The 18,682-nt window shown below is 44.0% G+C and overlaps 1 protein-coding gene across 1 annotated transcript in view; it reads right to left on the reverse strand.

Annotated features, from left to right (window-relative positions):
* Nucleotides 1–10,658, reverse strand: part of USP13 (ubiquitin specific peptidase 13) — a 128,832-nt gene extending 118,174 nt beyond the window's left edge. The window contains exon 1 of the mRNA XM_077487918.1: nt 10,479–10,658. Within this exon, the coding sequence (XP_077344044.1) occupies nt 10,479–10,589 (111 nt within the window). The 5' untranslated portion in view covers nt 10,590–10,658. The remainder of the gene's footprint in view (nt 1–10,478) is intronic.
* Nucleotides 10,659–18,682: the final 8,024 nt, after the last annotated feature.

Consider the following 18,682-nt stretch of genomic DNA (forward strand, 5'->3'; position numbering starts at 1 on the left):
ACACATGCGCAGTGCACGCCCACCGTGAAGCAGCAAGCTGTCACGGGCGAGTGCCCACAGTTTCAATGAAGGTGACGTGGAGAGGAGCAAGGCTCCATGTGGTCGCATCACTGGACAGATGAGTGTCTGTTTATTAAAAGTCAGCAGATACACTTTTTGTAGCTGCTGACTTTTAATAAACTAAAAAAAGCCTGGAACTCCACTTTAACATTGAAGTCTATGGCCCTCAAGTTGCATGAAAGTCGGTCCAAAGTAGTGCATGAACTACTTTGAAGTCGCTGCAACTTTAAGTCGCACATACAGTGCATCCGGAAAGTATTCACAGTGCTTCACTTTTTCCACATTTTCAGTTACAGCTTTATTCCAAAATGGATTAAATTCATTATTTTCCTTAAAATTCTACAAACAATATCCCATAATGACAATTTATTAAAAATTAAAAACGGAAAAAAAAAATATCACACGTACATAAATATTCACAGCCTTTGCGCAAAACTTTGTTGAAGCACCTTTGGCAGAAATTACAGCCACAATTTTTTTTAAATTTGATTCTACAAGCTTGGCACGCCTATTTTTTGGCAGTTTCTCCCTCTCTTCTTTGCAGGACCTCTCAAGCTCCATCAGGTTGGATGGGGAGCATCGGTGCATGGCCATTTTCAGATCGCTACAGAGATGTTCAATCGGGTACAAGTCTGGGATCTGGCTGGGCGACTCAAGGATATTCACAGAGTTGTCCCATAGCCATTACTTTTTTTTTTATCTTGGTTGTGTGCTTAGGGTTGTTGTCCTGTTGGAAGATGAATCTTTGCCCCAGTCTGAGGTCCAGAGCGTTCTGGAGCAGGTTTTCATAAAGCATGTCTCTATACATTGCTGCATTCATCTTTCCCTTGACCCTGACTAGTCTCCCAGTTCCTGCCACTGAAAAAATCCCCACAGAATGATGCTGCCACCACCATACTTCACTGTAAGGATGGTATTGGCCAGGTGATCAGCGGTGTCAGATTTCATGATGCTTGCCACTCAGGACAAAGAGTTCAATCTCCGTTTCATCAGAGCAGAGAATTTTGTTTCTCATGGTCTGAGAATCCTTGAGGTTCCTTTTGACAAACTCCAGGTGGGCTGTCTTGTGTCCAGGGCCGCTGATAGAAATCATGGGGCCCCGTACAGCCTACCTGACGGGGCACCCTTCAGCTCCACCCTGGCCCCACCCCTGGTCTCTCCTTCAGCCCCACCCCTGGCCCCACCCATTGCCCCTCCCCAGACCCTGCCTTGAAACAAAGTGTAGGTTTGTCTACAAGTGATATTTGTTTTTCTCCAGCCAGTTATAGGTTTGATTATCAAAAAGAAATACTGTTTTCAGATGAGAACAGACCTCTTTAATATCTATATAAATAAATAAAATGGTATTTCGGAGAGTATTGGCAGGGTAAAGTATTGCAGAGTATTGGCTGGGTATTTATTACAGAGTATTGGCAGGGTAAGTATTGCAGAGTATTGGCAGGGTAAAGTATTGCAGAGTATTGGCAGGGTAAAGTATTGCAGAGTATTGGCAGGGTAAAGTATTGCAGAGTATTGGCAGGGTAAAGTATTGCAGAGTATTGGCAGGGTAAAGTATTGCAGAGTATTGGCAGGGTAAAGTATTGCAGAGTATTGGCAGGGTAAAGTATTGCAGAGTATTGGCAGGGTAAAGTATTGCAGAGTATTGGCAGGGTAAAGTATTGCAGAGTCTTGTCAGGGTAAAGTATTGCAGAGTCTTGTCAGGGTAAAGTATTGCAGAGTATTGGCAGGGTAAAGTATTGCAGAGTATTGGCAGGGTAAAGTATTGCAGAGTATTGGCAGGGTAAAGTATTGCAGAGTATTGGCAGGGTAAGTATTGCAGAGTATTGGCAGGGTAAGTATTGCAGAGTATTGGCAGGGTAAAGTATTGCAGAGTATTGGCAGGGTAAAGTATTGCAGAGTATTGGCAGGGTAAAGTATTGCAGAGTATTGGCAGGGTAAAGTATTGCAGAGTATTGGCAGGGTAAAGTATTGCAGAGTATTGGCAGGGTAAAGTATTGCAGAGTATTGGCAGGGTAAAGTATTGCAGAGTATTGGCAGGGTAAAGTATTGCAGAGTATTGGCAGGGTAAGTATTGCAGAGTATTGGCAGGGTAAGTATTGCAGAGTATTGGCAGGGTATGTATTGCAGAGTATTGGCAGGGTATGTATTGCAGAGTATTAGCAGGGTATGTATTGCAGAGTATTGGCAGGGTATGTATTGCAGAGTATTGGCAGGGTATGTATTGCAGAGTATTGGCAGGGTATGTATTGCAGAGTATTGGCAGGGTATGTATTGCAGAGTATTGGCAGGGTATGTATTGCAGAGTATTGGCAGGGTAAGTATTGCAGAGTATTGGCAGGGTATGTATTGCAGAGTATTGGCAGGGTATTTATTGCAGAGTATTGGCAGGGTAACTGCAGTAGTAGTAGATGTTGAACTTGAAGCCCCCCCCCCCAAGCAAGCACACACCTCACCTGTGTAATTGTTAGCTGCCTTGGCCCCAGCACTGCAGAGTCACTTCCTCCCTGTTCTTGAGTGTCCACAATATTTCGATTGGATTTGGATTCCTTGTCCGGCCCCTGCTCTCTCTGCTCGCCTCTCTGCTACTTCTTCTCACGCGGAGAGAGAGAGAAATATCACTCTGTGATATATGCGCTGGCCGGGACATGTTTCTCTCCACAGAGAAACGCTGGGGCTCTGTCAGACCTCCCTCACCTCCCTAACCAAGGCTCTTCTTCCCCGATTGCTCAGTTTGGCTGGATGGCCCACTCTAGGAAGAGTCCTGGTGGTTCAAAACATCTTCCATTTATGGATGATGGAGGCCACTGTGCTCATTGCAATCTTCAATGCTGCAGAAAGTTTTCTGTACCCTTCCCCAGATCTGTGCCTCAATACAATCCTGTCTTGGAGGTCTACAGACAGTTCCTTGGACTTCATGGCTTGGTTTGTGCTCTGACAGGCACAGTTAACTTGGACCTTATATAGACAGGTGTGTGCCTTTCCAAATCATGTCCAATCTACTGAATTATACACAATCAAGTTGTAGAAACATCTCAAGGATTATCAGTGGAACCAGGATGCACCTGAGCTCAATTTTGAGTTACGTAGTATGTGAGGTTGAAAAAAAAGACACAAGTCCATCAAGTCCAACCTATGTGTGTGATTATATGTGTCATGGCAAAGACTATGAATACCAATGTACATGGGATTCTTTATTTTTTATAAATTTGTCAAAAACGTCTTTCTTGTTATCATTATGGGGTATTGTTTGTAGCATTTTGAGGAAAATAATTAATTCCTTTCACACGGACAATCCATTCAGGTCCGCCTGTCAGTTTTTCAGGCGGACCTGAACGGATGCTCCGTAGAGCTCTATGGAGCGTCGGATGTCATCGGTGACATGTCCGCTGACATCCGAGCCACTCTGATCCGAAAAAGTGTGACGGAGGAAAAAGCTATTTTTCCATCCGTCATTGGATGGGATTGGGTGACGACGGACGCTGCGGTCCGTCATCACCCGATCTCCCATAGGGGAGAGCGGCGCTGTGACAGGTCCATCCCTGCGCAGTGTGCAGAGATAGATCTGTCCTCTGCCTACTCAGCGGAGATCGCTCCGGCAATCCCCACTGTGCAAGCAGATATCCACGAGGTGGATCATCACTGATCCGCCCCGTGTGAAAGGAGCCATTCATTTTGTAATAAGGCTCTAACATAACAAAATGTGGAAAAAGTGAAGCGATGTGAATACTTTCCGGATGCACTGTATATGAATGTTTATCATTAGGAAACATGGGGAATGACTTGTCATGCGACTTTGATGTCCAAAGTTGCATGACAAGTCACACAAGTGTGAATGGAGCCTTGTGGTTGGTCATTACTACCTCTAGTTTCCTTGTCTAAGAACTCAGGGTAATTCTTTCTGAATCGGTCATAGCCATAGAGACTGTAAACGTGGCACAAAGAAGTACCTGAATTTAATGCATACATTAGAACCATTGATAGCACGGTCACAACAATTAATAAAATAGGTGCAGGGCTTTCTAATGCAAATATACCACCAGAAGAGTGTTGTAAATAGTTTGTCAATATGATGTTTGGTAACTGTTTACTCGACAACCTAAAATTTTTGCAATTGTTGGATATAAATAATAAGCACATCAGAAAAAAAAATTAATGCACGTAAAAAATAAAAAGTATATGCAGACTTCAAAAATTGACTTATTTTCTTACAACGGCCCCTGAGCTTTTTTCCTGGACATAAACAGATCATTCAGTATTTTGTGTCGTGATCAACGAGGTTAAATGGTCATTGGGGGTTGGCCCATCCTACAGACCTCTCGAAATTGTTGGATTTTCACTGGGTGGGTAAACTGCTGCTTGACACTTGAGACCTGAAGAGTGGGGATAAAAATAACCAGTGCAGCATGCGTGATGAACGCCAGACAGCTGAGTCACTTTTAAAATGGACTTGGGATGTAAAATGCAGGACACGTATTAAAAAATACACCAGCTAATTTGGAATGGTGCGCTCTATTAAACATGGTTGTGTGGTTTACATAGTTTTATAATAATATTTCAGTGTCTGATTTTCTAGGATCACTCCTAGTACAAACTGTTAACGTAGGGGCCAGTAACTAAACCAGGAGTGAGGAGGCACTTGCTGGGAAAATCATCTAAAGCACTTGGAGGAAAACTTCAGCAGATCTATCACAGATTGACTTCACAGTTTTCAGCTGGCCTCTGACATCAACTCTGCACTGTTCTGCTTCGGAATGCAGCTCCTATCATTTGTACCAAATAAAAAAAGATATACACAGTTCTTTTGATATCCTCAGTACATAAACTAACATAAAATATAGCCATAGTGATTAGAGCCCAATTACATTCTTGTGTTGCGTTAAGGCATCCTATTGTAATCAATGCACCAAAACGTCCAGAAAATCAGATGTGCCACATAATTTGTAATGCAACACACTGGTGCACTGCGGTCTGCTGGTATTCATGTGTTTCGTCTTCAAAATGCATGCGTTCCGCAACTCATGGAACAGAAATGTTACCACAACGCTTATATAACTGGGCACTAATCTATTACAGGTCTACCTACTTGGGGAATTACAAAAGTCATCACTGAATGAGAAAAATCTAGATTTGTGTGCCAAATACAGGGTGAGGTTCATATCCTACTTTAACACCACTACAATATTTGCCAAATTGCATCTATACCAAGATAGGACTGTACTCAGGTCAAACGTACATACAATATGGTCATTTTACGGCTATCTGGAGGTGTTTCCACTCCATGGGCAAATCGCATTTTGTCAAACATGCTTTGAGGCCTCACCGTGCAGGAGGGCCAATACAACCTGCTGGGGGTGGGCGATATTTATGTAGGTACTAAGCTGGGGTGCCTGAACATCTAACACGGTAACGGCCATGGTAAAGTCTAGGTATAAAATCATAATACACACTCCATCTTTCCTATGTACAATCTGAAGTGCAGCCCTTGAGGCAAAGTAACCATTAGCATTATGACAATATAGTACCAGCTGAGGGCGTAATAACAAAACTTGCTATGAAGTTTACAAATTGACAAAAAATAAAAAACAAATAAATCTATGGGCTATGCAAAAAACAGCAATAGGCCCATTCTAATGTGTTCATGTGCTATCAGATAGATCAGTGATTCTCAACCAGGGTTCCTCCAGAGGTTGCTAGGGGTTCCTTCAGCATTGGGAAATTTCTGCCTCTCGGTCAAGTTCCCACTGACACCATTGATCTTTTTAACTATCTGCAAGGAGGTAATTCTTCCCAATGACCACAAGTGTAAGGACCATTCTTCCCACTGACCATCACACTAATGTATCAGGAGTTGCAGATTACTCATTTTTAGCAGGGGTTCCCCAAGACTGGAGAACTATTTCAAGGATTTCCTCTGTGTTGAAAAGGTTGAGAAAGGCTGAGATAGATGGTAAATACTGGGTCCACAACTCAGGGCTACAATGAGCGTTGTTTTCCTCAAGTTGTCTGAGCTGGAGATACAAGTTCAGAGGGCATCCATGAGCATCCCTGAACAGATCAGAACCTCATATTTACCATCTATCTGATAGCCAGTGAAAGCCTGCACAATGTCTATTTACAAGTGCTGGGACATTTTCCACAAGCAACTTCAAGTACAATTAAAGGCTGTATTCTTTACATAACCCAAAGCTTTCAAATCCTGGGTTGCAACTCCATTTGAGGACCACTGAAATTGTTTCCAGGTTTTGCATTTTGTCACTTGTTGGTGGCACAGAGAAAAGTCTACAATCCCTGGCTGCCCTTCAGCACACTGAGTGTAAGGAATGGTACTCAAGTATCCCCTAACAATGCTGATAAGGGCATCCCAGATCACGACAAGCCAAAAAGGATTTATGGGAACAAATCACCACATGTATTGTAATGGGGGCCACCATTGTTTGTAAACAGAGCAGTCTCCTCTCTCATAACAGAGATAACAGGACAGTCTTCCTCATAATATGACCATCTCCCTTATGACAGGACAGTCTCCCTCATAACATGGCCATCTTTCTCATAACAGGACAGTCTCCAAATACCAAGACCATCTCTCTCTAATAGCATGACAGTCTCCCTCATAACATGACCCTCTCTCGCATAACAGCACAGTCTCCCACATAACCAGGACATATCATTCCTAACAGGACAGTCTCCCTCATAACATGGCCATCTCTCTCATAACAGGACAGTCTCCATATATCGAGACCATCTCACTCTAATAGCATGACAGTCTCCCTCATAACATGATCATCTCTTGCATAACAGCAAGGTCTCCCACATAACAAGGACATCTCATTCCTAACAGGACAGTCTCCCTCATAACGTGACCATCTCTCTCCTAACAGGACAGTCTCCCAAGTAAAGTTACCATCTCTCTCATAACAGGACAGTCTCCCACGTAATGCGACCATCTTTTCATAACTCCCTCATACCAGGACAGTCTCCCACATTTCAGGACCATCTCCCTTATAACAGGACAGTCTCCTATGTAATGTGAACATCTCGCTCATAACAGGACAGTTTACCACATAACGGGATCATCTCTCTCATAACAGGACAGTCTACTTCATAACAGAACAGTCTCCTACATAACGTGACCATCTCTCTCCTAACAGGACAGTCTCCCACATAACAAGACCATCTCTCTCCTAACAGGACAGTTTCCCTCATATCGTGACCATCTCTCTCATAACAGGACAGTCTCCCACATAATGCGATAATTTGTCTTCAAACAGGACAGTCTCTCTCATTACATGACTATCTCTCTCATAACAGGACAGTCTCTCTCATTACGTGACTATCTCTCTCATAACAGGACAGTCTCCCACATAACAGGGCAGTCTCCCTCATTATGTGACTATCTCTATCGTAACAGGACAGTCTCCCACATAACAGGACCATCTCTCTCCTAACAGGACTGTCTCCCACATAATGTGACCATCTCTCTCCTAACAGGACAGTCTCCCACATAATGTGACCATCTCTCTCCTAACAGGACAGTCTCCTATATAACGTGACTATCTCTATCATAACAGGACCGTCTCCCTCATTATATGACTATCTCTATCATAACAGGGCTGCCAATCTCATGACAGGGCCGCCTCCCTCATAACAGGGCCGTCTCCCTCATAAAAGGGCCGTCTCCCTCATAGTGAATGAGTGAATTGCAGTGAATTCTGAATTACCTCAGAAGACCGATGTCATAATTATTCAGCATTTTTCAAAGCTTATTGACAACCAAAAGCAACAACATTGGGTAAAACCACAGCCAGTCTAAAGTATAACTAAAGGTAATTTTGTTTTTAGATTTTGATAGAGTGGGGAGGGATTAGTACCCCTCTCAGGTTTTTATTGCTGTCTGTGTCACTCTCTCTAATTGCTCTGATCACCAGTGTCACTGGCAATGAAAGTGAGGTTAAATGCACAATTTTTAGTTGCTGTCAAAACCGGAATAGAGGAGAAATATGACCTTACATATGGCATAAAAAATTAAATAAAATAAACATACCAAAAATAAAACACACTGCTTTTATAACCGTATGTCTTTTTACAGATCTTAAAGCAGCTATTAGGCCCCGTTCACACCCAAGAATAGAGCAGCATTCAGTGACATAAAATTATCCAAATTCTGCCTTCTAGATGAGTATTTTTGCGTGATATACTTGTACTTGCATGTAAACATGTATAAATGCATGTATAGGAGTACACACATGAATTCACTCTAATTATTAAAAAATTAATTCTTACATTTCTGAGGCCTCATTCACAATTGATTAGGACCCTCAGCGGAATGGAATCACAGGTGGTTGTGAACAGCCGCTCCCGGGAAGCCAATCTGCATTCACGGTCAATCTATTCCTAACCGCAAGATGCACACACATGTGGACGGCTATGGCTCTAGTGAGCCTGTCATTGCTGTGTACCGACTTTCTGGCTGCAGCATAAGATCCATACAGGACATGGCTAAGCATCCCCACTTACAGCATAGGAGCCATACACATACAGAGAACAGTATAAGGTCTGTACAAGTCTTGGCATGGCATCCATACAGGAGAAGGTATAAGACACAATATAGGACATTGGATAGAACCCATACAAAACACTGTATAGGATCCATACAGGACATAGCATGGTATCCATATAGGTAAGGTAAAGAACCCATATATGACACATTACTGAACCCATACAGGAAACGGCATAGGAGCCATACAGAAAACAGTATAGAATCTGTTCAAGACTTGGCATGGCATCCATACAGGACACTGTATAGGCTCCTGACAAGCCATGGTAAAGAATTCATACAGGACACAGTATAAGACAATATAGCACATTGTATAGGACCATACAGAACACTGTATTGGATCCATACAGGACATAGCATCCATATAGGTAGGATACAGAACCCATATATGACACAATTCCAAACCCATACAGGACACAGCATAGGAGCCATACAGAAAACCGCATAGGGTCTGTACAAGACTTGCCATGGCATTCATACAGGACACCATTTAGGATCCTGACAAGCCATGGTAAAAAAATCCATAGAGGACAAGGAATAGGACCCATACAGCACACGATATAGGATCCATACAGGACACAGTATAGGACCCACACAGAACACGGTATCAGACATGATGTAGGACATTTTATAAGACCCATAAGAACATGGTATAAGATCCATACAGGACACAATTTAGGATCCATATAGAACATGGTATAAGAGCAACACAGGACATAATATAGGATCAATATAGGACATTGTATAGGACCCGTACAGGACACAGTATAAGAGCCATATAGGACATGGTATAAGGCTTGATTCACACCTATGCATTTAGTGCTTTTTGCATATTTGCACTACAGTACATTTAACATTGTTTCCTATGGAACATGTTCTGTAGTGCAAATCTGCAAAAAGCACTAAAAATGCATAGGTGTGAATCCAGCCTAAGATCCGCTCAGGTCACAGTATAGAATCCATATAGGACATTGCATAGGACTCATACAGAACATTGTATAAGAGCCACACAGGTCACAGTATAGGATCCATACAGGACATGGAATATCACCCATACAGGACATTGTATAGGACTCATAAAGAACACAGTATAAGATCCACATAGAACACAAAACAGGATCCAAATAGGACATGGTACAGGACCAAGCATAGTACCTGTACAGGACACCATATTTAAGATCCATACAGGACACAGTATAGGATCCATGTAGGATATTGTATAAGATCCATACAGTACACAGTATAGTATGTGTACAGGACACTGTATAAGAACCATACAATACACAGTATATGATCCACAAGGGAGTCTTTATAGGATTCATACAGTACACAGCATAGGATCCATGTAGGATAGTGTATAAGATCCATACAGTACACAGTATAGGATAGGATACAGTAAACAGTATAGGATCCATGTAGGATATTGTATAAGATCCATACAGTACAGGATAGGATCCATGTAGGACATTGTATAAGATCCATACTGTACACAGTATAGTATGTGTACAGGACACTGTATAAGATCCATACAATAAACAGTATATGATCAATATAGGACTTTGTATAGGATCCATATAGGACTTTGTATGGGATCCATGATGTAGTATATTGTATAAGATCCACATAGGACACATTCCGAGAGCTAACAACGTCCATGGTCCCTGTTCACCTGTCCTTGTGTGGCACACAGCGATCGCTATGAAGCGGGGAAGGTTGGTGTACATAGCGATGTGTACCCATCCCACGTGTAGGGGTGTGCGGGCACCAGGGAGAGGTGACAGCTGCCCTCATGTGACATGCGGTAAGTAGGTGATGGGAGAAGGAGCACACAAGGCATGCAATACAAGGGAGGACAGGCACTCACAGGGCATTCATAGGAGAAGGCGCACTCCGTCTTGTAGACTCGGTCCCCTGACTTGGGCACTCTGATGGTGGGCATGTAAGGGACAAGCAGCTCTCCCAGGTCTGCAGCCATCTTCACATTCCTGCTGCTCCCAAACAATGCTGTGTGACTGTACACCCTGCGTCCCCGGCATGGGAGGGCAGGACAGATGATGCTATTTTAATCCAATAGCAGATCACACCAGCTCTGGGTCCTGGGAGAGAGGGGGGCTGGAGGGGGCTAGCTCTGCCAGTAATGCCTATTTATAGAGAGGGCTAACTTTTATTTTCTTCATAGACCTGACACAAATGCCTGTCTCCCCATCTATAACCAGGCTGGAAATTATCTTCACACACATAAGGTGGACTTCTTAGTTATGGGTGGGGTGGGGAGAGATTCCTTCACTTCCTGTCTGGAGAGGAGATTGTCCTCTGTACAGGAAGTCAGGACAGATCTCCACCAGCAAAACAAACACTGTCCCAATGGAAAGGCCAGCTCTGAATTGTCATTCGTTGCCCTATTGCAGATTTTCCATAATTTCCTGGTTGGTAAAACTTTGTCCCCAAAACAGGAAGTGAGGAGAAATCTATAGAAAGCCAATTTCCCACTTGGGCAGCCCCCGAAAAGCAATCCAAGGTGGGTCACTTTAAATAGGGTGGATAAACAGCCACTGCCACATATTCAGGAGGCAATCCTGCTCTGTATGCCTATATTTTTTATTTTGCTGTTGATTTTTAATAGGAGTAATGCACCACAAACCAAGCCTTTGGCTTGTGGTTGCAGCCCCATTGACTTAAATGGGAAAGTTTGTCTGGCAGTGTGTCAACAAGCCGTGTTAAATTTGCTGCAGTCGGTGTACAGCCCCCTCTGGCTGTATTGTAGAGTTTGAGTGAGTGGTCAGAGGGTAGTAAAACCATGGCTCAACGACATGCTTTTACAACTCTCAGGCCCCAATGTTTACATTGCAGTTGAGGGGCAGCAAAAACACACAGAGGAGGTATGTTTTTATCGCCCCCTTCCCCAACCACTGCCCCTTAAAGTCTGCATTTGTGGCTAAAGGTGTGAATTGTCATATTGTCAGGTTAGAGATGTTCAAATGGTATTATATCTGAAAGATATCACGGAACTTTGACCTCATCTATCTTTGACAAGTAACCTCACACTGACCATAAAACATACAGTATCTCACAAAAGTGAGTACACCCCTCACATTTTTGTAAATATTTGACTATATCTTTTCATGTGACAACACTGAAGAAAGGACACTTTGCTACAATGTAAAGTAGTGAGTGTACAGCTTGTATAACAGTGTAAATTTGCTGTCCCCTCAAAATAACTCAACACACAGCCATTAATGTCTAATGTCTGGCAGCAAAAGTGAGTACACCCCTAAGTGAAAATGTCCAAATTGGGCCCAATTAGCCATTTTCCCTCCCCGGTGTCATGTGATTCGTTAGTGTTACAAGGTCTCAGGTGGGAATGGGGAGCAGGTGTGTTAAATTTGGTGTTATCACTCTCACTCTCTCATACTGGTCACTGGAAGTTCAACATGGCACCTCATAGCAAAGAACTCTCTGAGGATCTGGAAAAAAAGAATTGTTTCTCTACATGAAGATGGCCTAAGATATAAGAAGATTGCCAAGACCCTCAAACTGAGGTGCAGCACGGTGGCCAAGACCATACAGCGGTTTAACAGGACAGGCTCCACTCAGAACAGGCCTCACCATGGTTGACCAAAGAAGTTGAATGCACATGCTCAGCGTCGTATGCAGAGGCTGTCTTTGGGAAATAGACGTATGAGTGCTGCCAGCATTGCTGCAGAGGTTGAAGGGTTGGGGGTCAGCCTGTCAGTACTCAGACCATACGCTGCACACTGCATCAAATTGGTCTGCATGGCTGTTGTCCCAGAAAGAAGCTTCTTCTAAAGATGATGCACAAGAAAGCCCACAAACAGTTTGCTGAAGACAAGCAGACTAAGGACGTGGATTACTGGAACCATGTCCTGTGGTCTGATGAGACCAAGATAAACGTATTAGGTTCAGATGGTGTCAAGCGTGTGTGGTGGCAACCAGGTGAGCAGTACAAAGACAGGCGTGTCCTACCTACAATCAAGCATGGTGGTGGGAGTGTCATGGTCTGGGGCTGCTTGAGTAATGCCGATGTTCTATTGAATAATGCCTCCCGTCGAAAAAGTGCATCCCACGCACTGCGCATGCGCAGTGCGTCGCATCACTCCAGCTGATATCCCGATCAGCTGGTGTGATGTATCGACTGGGCATGTGCAGTTCATCGCCAAGCCATGGAGAGTGCGCAGATGAAGAGAATCCAAATGTAAGATTCTGCCTCACTCTCTGTGATATATTGTCATATTGACTGGGCATGCGCAGTTCGGATAAATTTTTCGATGAAAGGCAAGCCATGGAGAGTGAGCAGAGAGAGAATTTACATGTAAGATTCTGCCTCGGGCTCTGTGCATCTCAACACTGATGTAAGGAGGAAATCCACAGGGAACACTGATGTAAGGGAGACCTCCACTGGGTACACTGATGTAAGGGAGAACTTCCACTGGGTACACTGATGTAAGGGAGAACTCTGCTGGCTTAATAACGTCAGCAGCAGCACCGCATCTAGCCCCGCCTCTAGGCTGCTCTAGAGAAAGGAGGCTGGCCCCATGCATAAGCAGTGTATTTGTCAGGGCAACTTGGATTGACACAGGGGGGTTGGGCCGTGAATAGCTATGTATATGTAAGTGACCTACACTGCAGTTTAAGAAAGCCCATCAGAGATCCCTGTTCCCAAGAGCTTGCAATCTATTAAAAGCTTATCTCTGTTTACTCTTTTTCTTTTTTGACAAGTTACATATAGTTAGTAAGGTTGAGTAAAGACACCAGTTCAACCTGAGTGAGTGTGCATGTCTACAATTATCCCTATCCCCTGTACATTGAATCTCATTAAGATGCTCATCTATTATATTATTATTCATTTAAGGTACCCATATAGTGCTATCAATTTACACATACATTGCAACAATCCAAGGTCCTCAACTCATATTCATATACTAGGGCCAATTTTGGACAGAAGCCAATTAACCTACCAGCATGTCTTTGTAGTTTGGGAGGAAAGCAGAGTACCCAGAGGAAACCCACGCAGGCACAGGGAGAACATGCAAACTCCAGGCAGGTTGTGTCGTGGTTGGGATTTGAACCAGTGACCCTTTTTACTGTTAGTTGGGAGTGCTAACCATTACACCACTGTGCAGCCCATTAAAATGTACTTTAGATAGAGAATGTCAAGCAATAACTGTGCTCCCTGAGGATATGCTGATCACCCATCCATGCTGCTGCTGGAAGGAGCCCAGGTGACCATGAATGAGTACCCTACAGACTTGGTCATGGTGAGTGACCAAGTCACAGAGTGGCATATCCCTCACATCATCCCATAGCCCACTCCATCACCCCTGGGGACAGGGACCCTCTAGGCCACACACCTGGGGACAGGGACCCTCCTTCTCCCCTGGGGACAGGGACACACATTCTCCCCTGGGGACTGGCATCCTATCTCCCCTGGGGAGTGGGACCCCTTCTCACTTGGGCACTGGGATACTATCTCACCTGGGAGCAGGAACAACATCTCCCCTGGGGAAAGGACCCCACCTCTACTAAGAACAGGAACCTGATCTCCCTGTGTGTGCCAACCTCACCACCCTGCGGGTGCCAACCTCAGCACCCTGCGTGTGCCAATCTCACCACCCTGCCTGACATGTGTCCTGTGTGAGGGCCCTCCTGTGACAGCTCTTATCAGGACTTTACTGTGCTCTGTATAACATGCATTAACCACTTTAATACAGGGCACTTATACACATTCCTGCCGGACCATGTTTCAGCGCTCTCACATTTTGAATGACAATTGCGTGGTCATGCGACGCTGTACCCAAACAATTTTTCCCCACAAATAGAGCTTTCATTTGGTGGTATTTGATCGCTTCCTGGGGTTTTTTTTTTTTTTGCGCTACAAATAAAAAAAAAAGACTGAAAATTTTGAAAAATAGAAAGTTTTCTTTGTTTCTGTTACAAAGCTTTGTAAATAAGTACTGTATTTATTGGCATATAACACTCACTTTTTCCCCATGAAAATCGCATGCAAATAGCGTGTGCGTGTTATACGCCAATACAAAAATTTAAGTTGTTTCCTGAAACTTCGCTCTTAAAATTAGAATGTGTGTGCGTGTTATACACCTGTGCGTGTTATATGCTGATAAATACGATACGTTTTTCTCCATCACTGATGGGCACTGTTGAGTCTGCACTGATATAAAGCACTGATGGGCACTCATAGGCAGCACTTATAGATGGCACTGATAGGCAGCACTGATCAGAGGTACTGGCAGGCATCACTGATAGGCACAAGGTGCTATCCCTGATGGGTTTATCTAGTGGCCATGGGTGAGCATCCTCAGGGGGGACTGCACTAATAATCAATCAGCGCAGACCCCCCCTTTTAGGAGAGCAGCCGATCGGCTCTCCTCTACTTGCATTTGTCAGCTCCAGTGTAGGAAAAGCTGATATACAGTTCTTCCTTACAACGCTGTGTCTAGCTGTGATTGGACATAGCTGATCACATGGTAAAGAGCCTACATCAGAGGCTCTTTACCTCGACTGGAGATGCGGTGAGTCAGACTGACACACCACACCACCGCTCGCCACGTGCCATCGTGTTATATCCTGCTGGACATCATATGACGCCCAGTCAGAATAATGAAACCACTTCCCAGCCATCATTTTGCTATATGGCAGGCGGGAAGTGGTTAAAGGAAAAGATCTTTATTTTTTTTAGGTTAACAAATGCTTTAAACTTGCCTTAAAATGTAGACACATCCAAGTGTTCCCATCTGTATAGGAACAGAGGAGTGGCCTTGGATGAAAGCAGTCTACATCCAGGCCTTCTCATCCATCCCATGCATGTAACTTGGGGGGCAGGTAAAAATGTACAACTTTAGTGTCTCATTAGTTTGTACAGGCTGCTCCCTACGGCTGTACAAAAACACTTGTGACTCCCAGACGCAGAATGCAGGACAAGCTCTCCTGGGACTGTGCCTAGCCAGATTGCAGGCCAGCACATGAATGCAAGGACTTTGAGCAGTGCTGAGTTCCTGAGGCACAGAAATGAAGCTGCTTTGTGCGCAGTGCAGCCACCTGTGGCTGTGTGAATGAGGCCTATAGATACCCAACAAGCTGTATATTTTGCCTTATATCTGTATAAACATGGATACGTAAAAGCACATCGCAGATCATAAAAGTTAATAATTCCGGTTTACAGCTCCATACAGCAGCTGAAATCATAGGTGGGTTGGACAGGTTCCAGTTGCCAATTTTTTGTTGTATGCATATACACACCATAAAAAGAAAAAAGCTCTAGTCCAAACATAATATTTCATTTTAGATGGAGTGCGGATGGAATAAAAGCCCTGTCAGTGTTTTATTTTTATTTTTTCCACCTCAGCAAAAACTCTGTCAAGAGACAATCAACTTTTAAGTTAATTTTCTGTTTCGTTCTTGGTCTTACATCATTGTGGTAATCTTCATGATCACTATTTTATTTAATTAAAATTTATTGGGAAAGAGATAGAGAAAAAAGAAATATACACACTTCCCGCAAATTAACATTAAAATCTTAGTTGCTATATTACCCACAGTACCTATGCTATTCCTGTCTTATACAGATTCTGTTCTTCCCTAACACATATTTATCCTTCCACCCCTCTAAATCGCTCCCTCCCCATCCCTCCCTGGAGTTAATGTCTTTCCATATTGCTTATTTGGGACTTTCGAGTCATGAAATAGACACATCTGTAGAGTATTAATGATCTTTTCTCCAGTTATCCCTTCTATATATTCCAGAGTTTCCTGCCAATAATCCCTAATTTTTGGACACTCCCACCTGATGTGTATCATCCTGGCCCTCTGTCCACATTCCCTCCAGCACTGTGGGGATTTATCTGGTTGGTAATTGTGAATTCTTTCCGGTGTCAAGTACCATCTTGCCAGGAGCTTATAGTTTATTTCTATTTCATATTTATTTCCACTGCTTCTATCATTCTCTCAATTTGTTGGTCCTCTATTTCCATACCCATTTCCCAATATAGGAGGGTTTTTCTTGTCCTTCTAGGTCTGTCAATATTTCATATACTTTAGATAATGCGTGCTGAGGTGGAGTTTGTACGCCAAAGAGTTTTTTCCAGTAGGTTTAGTTTCTTTCCATCTCTGATTGGTTGAGGTAGTGTGTTTACAAAGTGTTTTTATTTGAAAATATTCCCATTCACTTATCTTCTACCCATTTACTACTTTACTTAGTTATTTAATCTTCCCATTTATAGTAATGTCCCTTATTTGTGCATTCCACATTCTACAACCGAAAAGTCTCCCTTTCCCTGGGACAAAAAAATTTGTTCCAGTGAGTACAATTAATGGTAAGTTGTGTACCCAGTTTTCCTGGCCAGCCTCGTGTCAGCACACAATGGGTTAACCCCTTCCTCCAGTCTCTCAGTACCACCTTCTCTTAGCTGATAAAAGGCAGCCCCTCCTCCCCCGCCCTTGTTCCCTTTTTATTGGTCGGACTCCAGGCCACCATGCTCATGGATTAGACTACATCCCCCTACTGAACCTACCCACCCAGGTTCAAGCCTCTCCTGGGATCGGAAAGGTCCAGAACAATAAAGGTAGTTCCTTTTATCACACTGGATGCTCTATGTGCAAGAACCATGCGGGCATACTAAGGCTTAAAGAGGAAGTAAACCCCTTCAAACCACTTTGACCTACAGGTAAGCCTAGATTAAGGCTTACCTGTAGGTCCAAGCAATATCTCCTAAACCTATATGGTTTAGGAGATATTTGCCCGAAAATGGGTACCGCTGTCTACGGCGCATGCGCCGTAGACAGCGGCGCGCAGGCACACTAAATGCGGCAAATCCAAGAATGGATTTGCCTAATTTGTCGACTCCCATGCGCATGCGCGGGAGTGACGTCATCGCGGCTTTGCTGAATGGCAGAGGCGGAGCTGCGAGACGCGACTCCCGTGCGCATGCGCGGGAGTGACGTCATCGCGGCTTCGCCGCTGTCATTGGTCGGAGCTGCGAGACGCCACCAGCAAGATGGATGCGGCGGACTACAGGGATCAGCGGCGACTTCGCTGGCTCCTGTGTCAGGTAAGTGACACATAATGAGCTACTATGCGATGCATAGTAGTCCATTATGCTTTACCTTTGCAGGGAAAAAAAAGAGGAAGTAAACCCATCAGGGTTTACTTCCTCTTTAAAGAGCTTACCATTTTAGGCTGTGGTGTTGCTGTAGTATTGTGCTTTCCTTTCCTGCTTACTAGGAGCTGCGCGGGCCACCTCCCCTATGTTATGGGGCTTATGCTATGGGGCTATAAAGCCTGGAGAGCCAGAAGCTCCAGTGCTGTTTGCCACAGCTAGTGAGGGAAGCGTACTGGTGAGTTCTCCTTCACAGAGGGGGAGGGGTGGCAGGGCTGTGTCTGTGTTTACTGAGCCATGATCACAAAATGCATTACACCATGTGTTTACAGCTTTTGAGAGACCCTACAAATCTGCTGCCACCCCGAGTGACTCCATATCCAGTATTAAGGTAAAGTTATTTCCTTTAAAGAGGGAAAAAAATGGATAGAATAGGACTTCTTTTTTCTTATTTCTATATCCTGTCTTTTGTTGCTGTAGTATGAGCTCACCACAGCCCCAAAGTGCACGGAGATCATCGGAAAGGTAGGAAGGGTCTACGGGGGCCACAAAACAAAAAAGAGTGCAACACCAGCCTAATAAGGTGTTTTGTCTTTATAGGAGCAGAAGTCCTAAAAAAATAAATAAAAAAATAAAATAAAATAAAAATCGCTCAAAATCTCTGTATGCATCTGGGTCACGCACAGGACATAGACCCCATGCAACGGGCAGTCCAAGCCGCAAAAATGCTCAGGCAGCTAGGGCGGCACAGCCAAGTGTGACAAGAGGCTGTCCCGCCGACGGCCTCTGCTGGGTTTGTTCAACGCCATCTGCCCCTGAAAAGCTCTTTTGAGCAGAATGCATAAGAGATGTAGCCACAGATAGAGAAACGGAGGCACGTAGGATAGGACTATATTCAGGAGACGGTGACAGAGATTATGCAGGCGGTCGCAGGCGT

The sequence above is a fragment of the Lithobates pipiens genome, unplaced genomic scaffold (genome assembly GCF_037356315.1).
Source record: "Lithobates pipiens isolate NorthernLeopardFrog02 unplaced genomic scaffold, aLitPip1_a1.2 Scaffold_18, whole genome shotgun sequence".
NCBI classification, from domain to species: domain Eukaryota; kingdom Metazoa; phylum Chordata; class Amphibia; order Anura; family Ranidae; genus Lithobates; species Lithobates pipiens.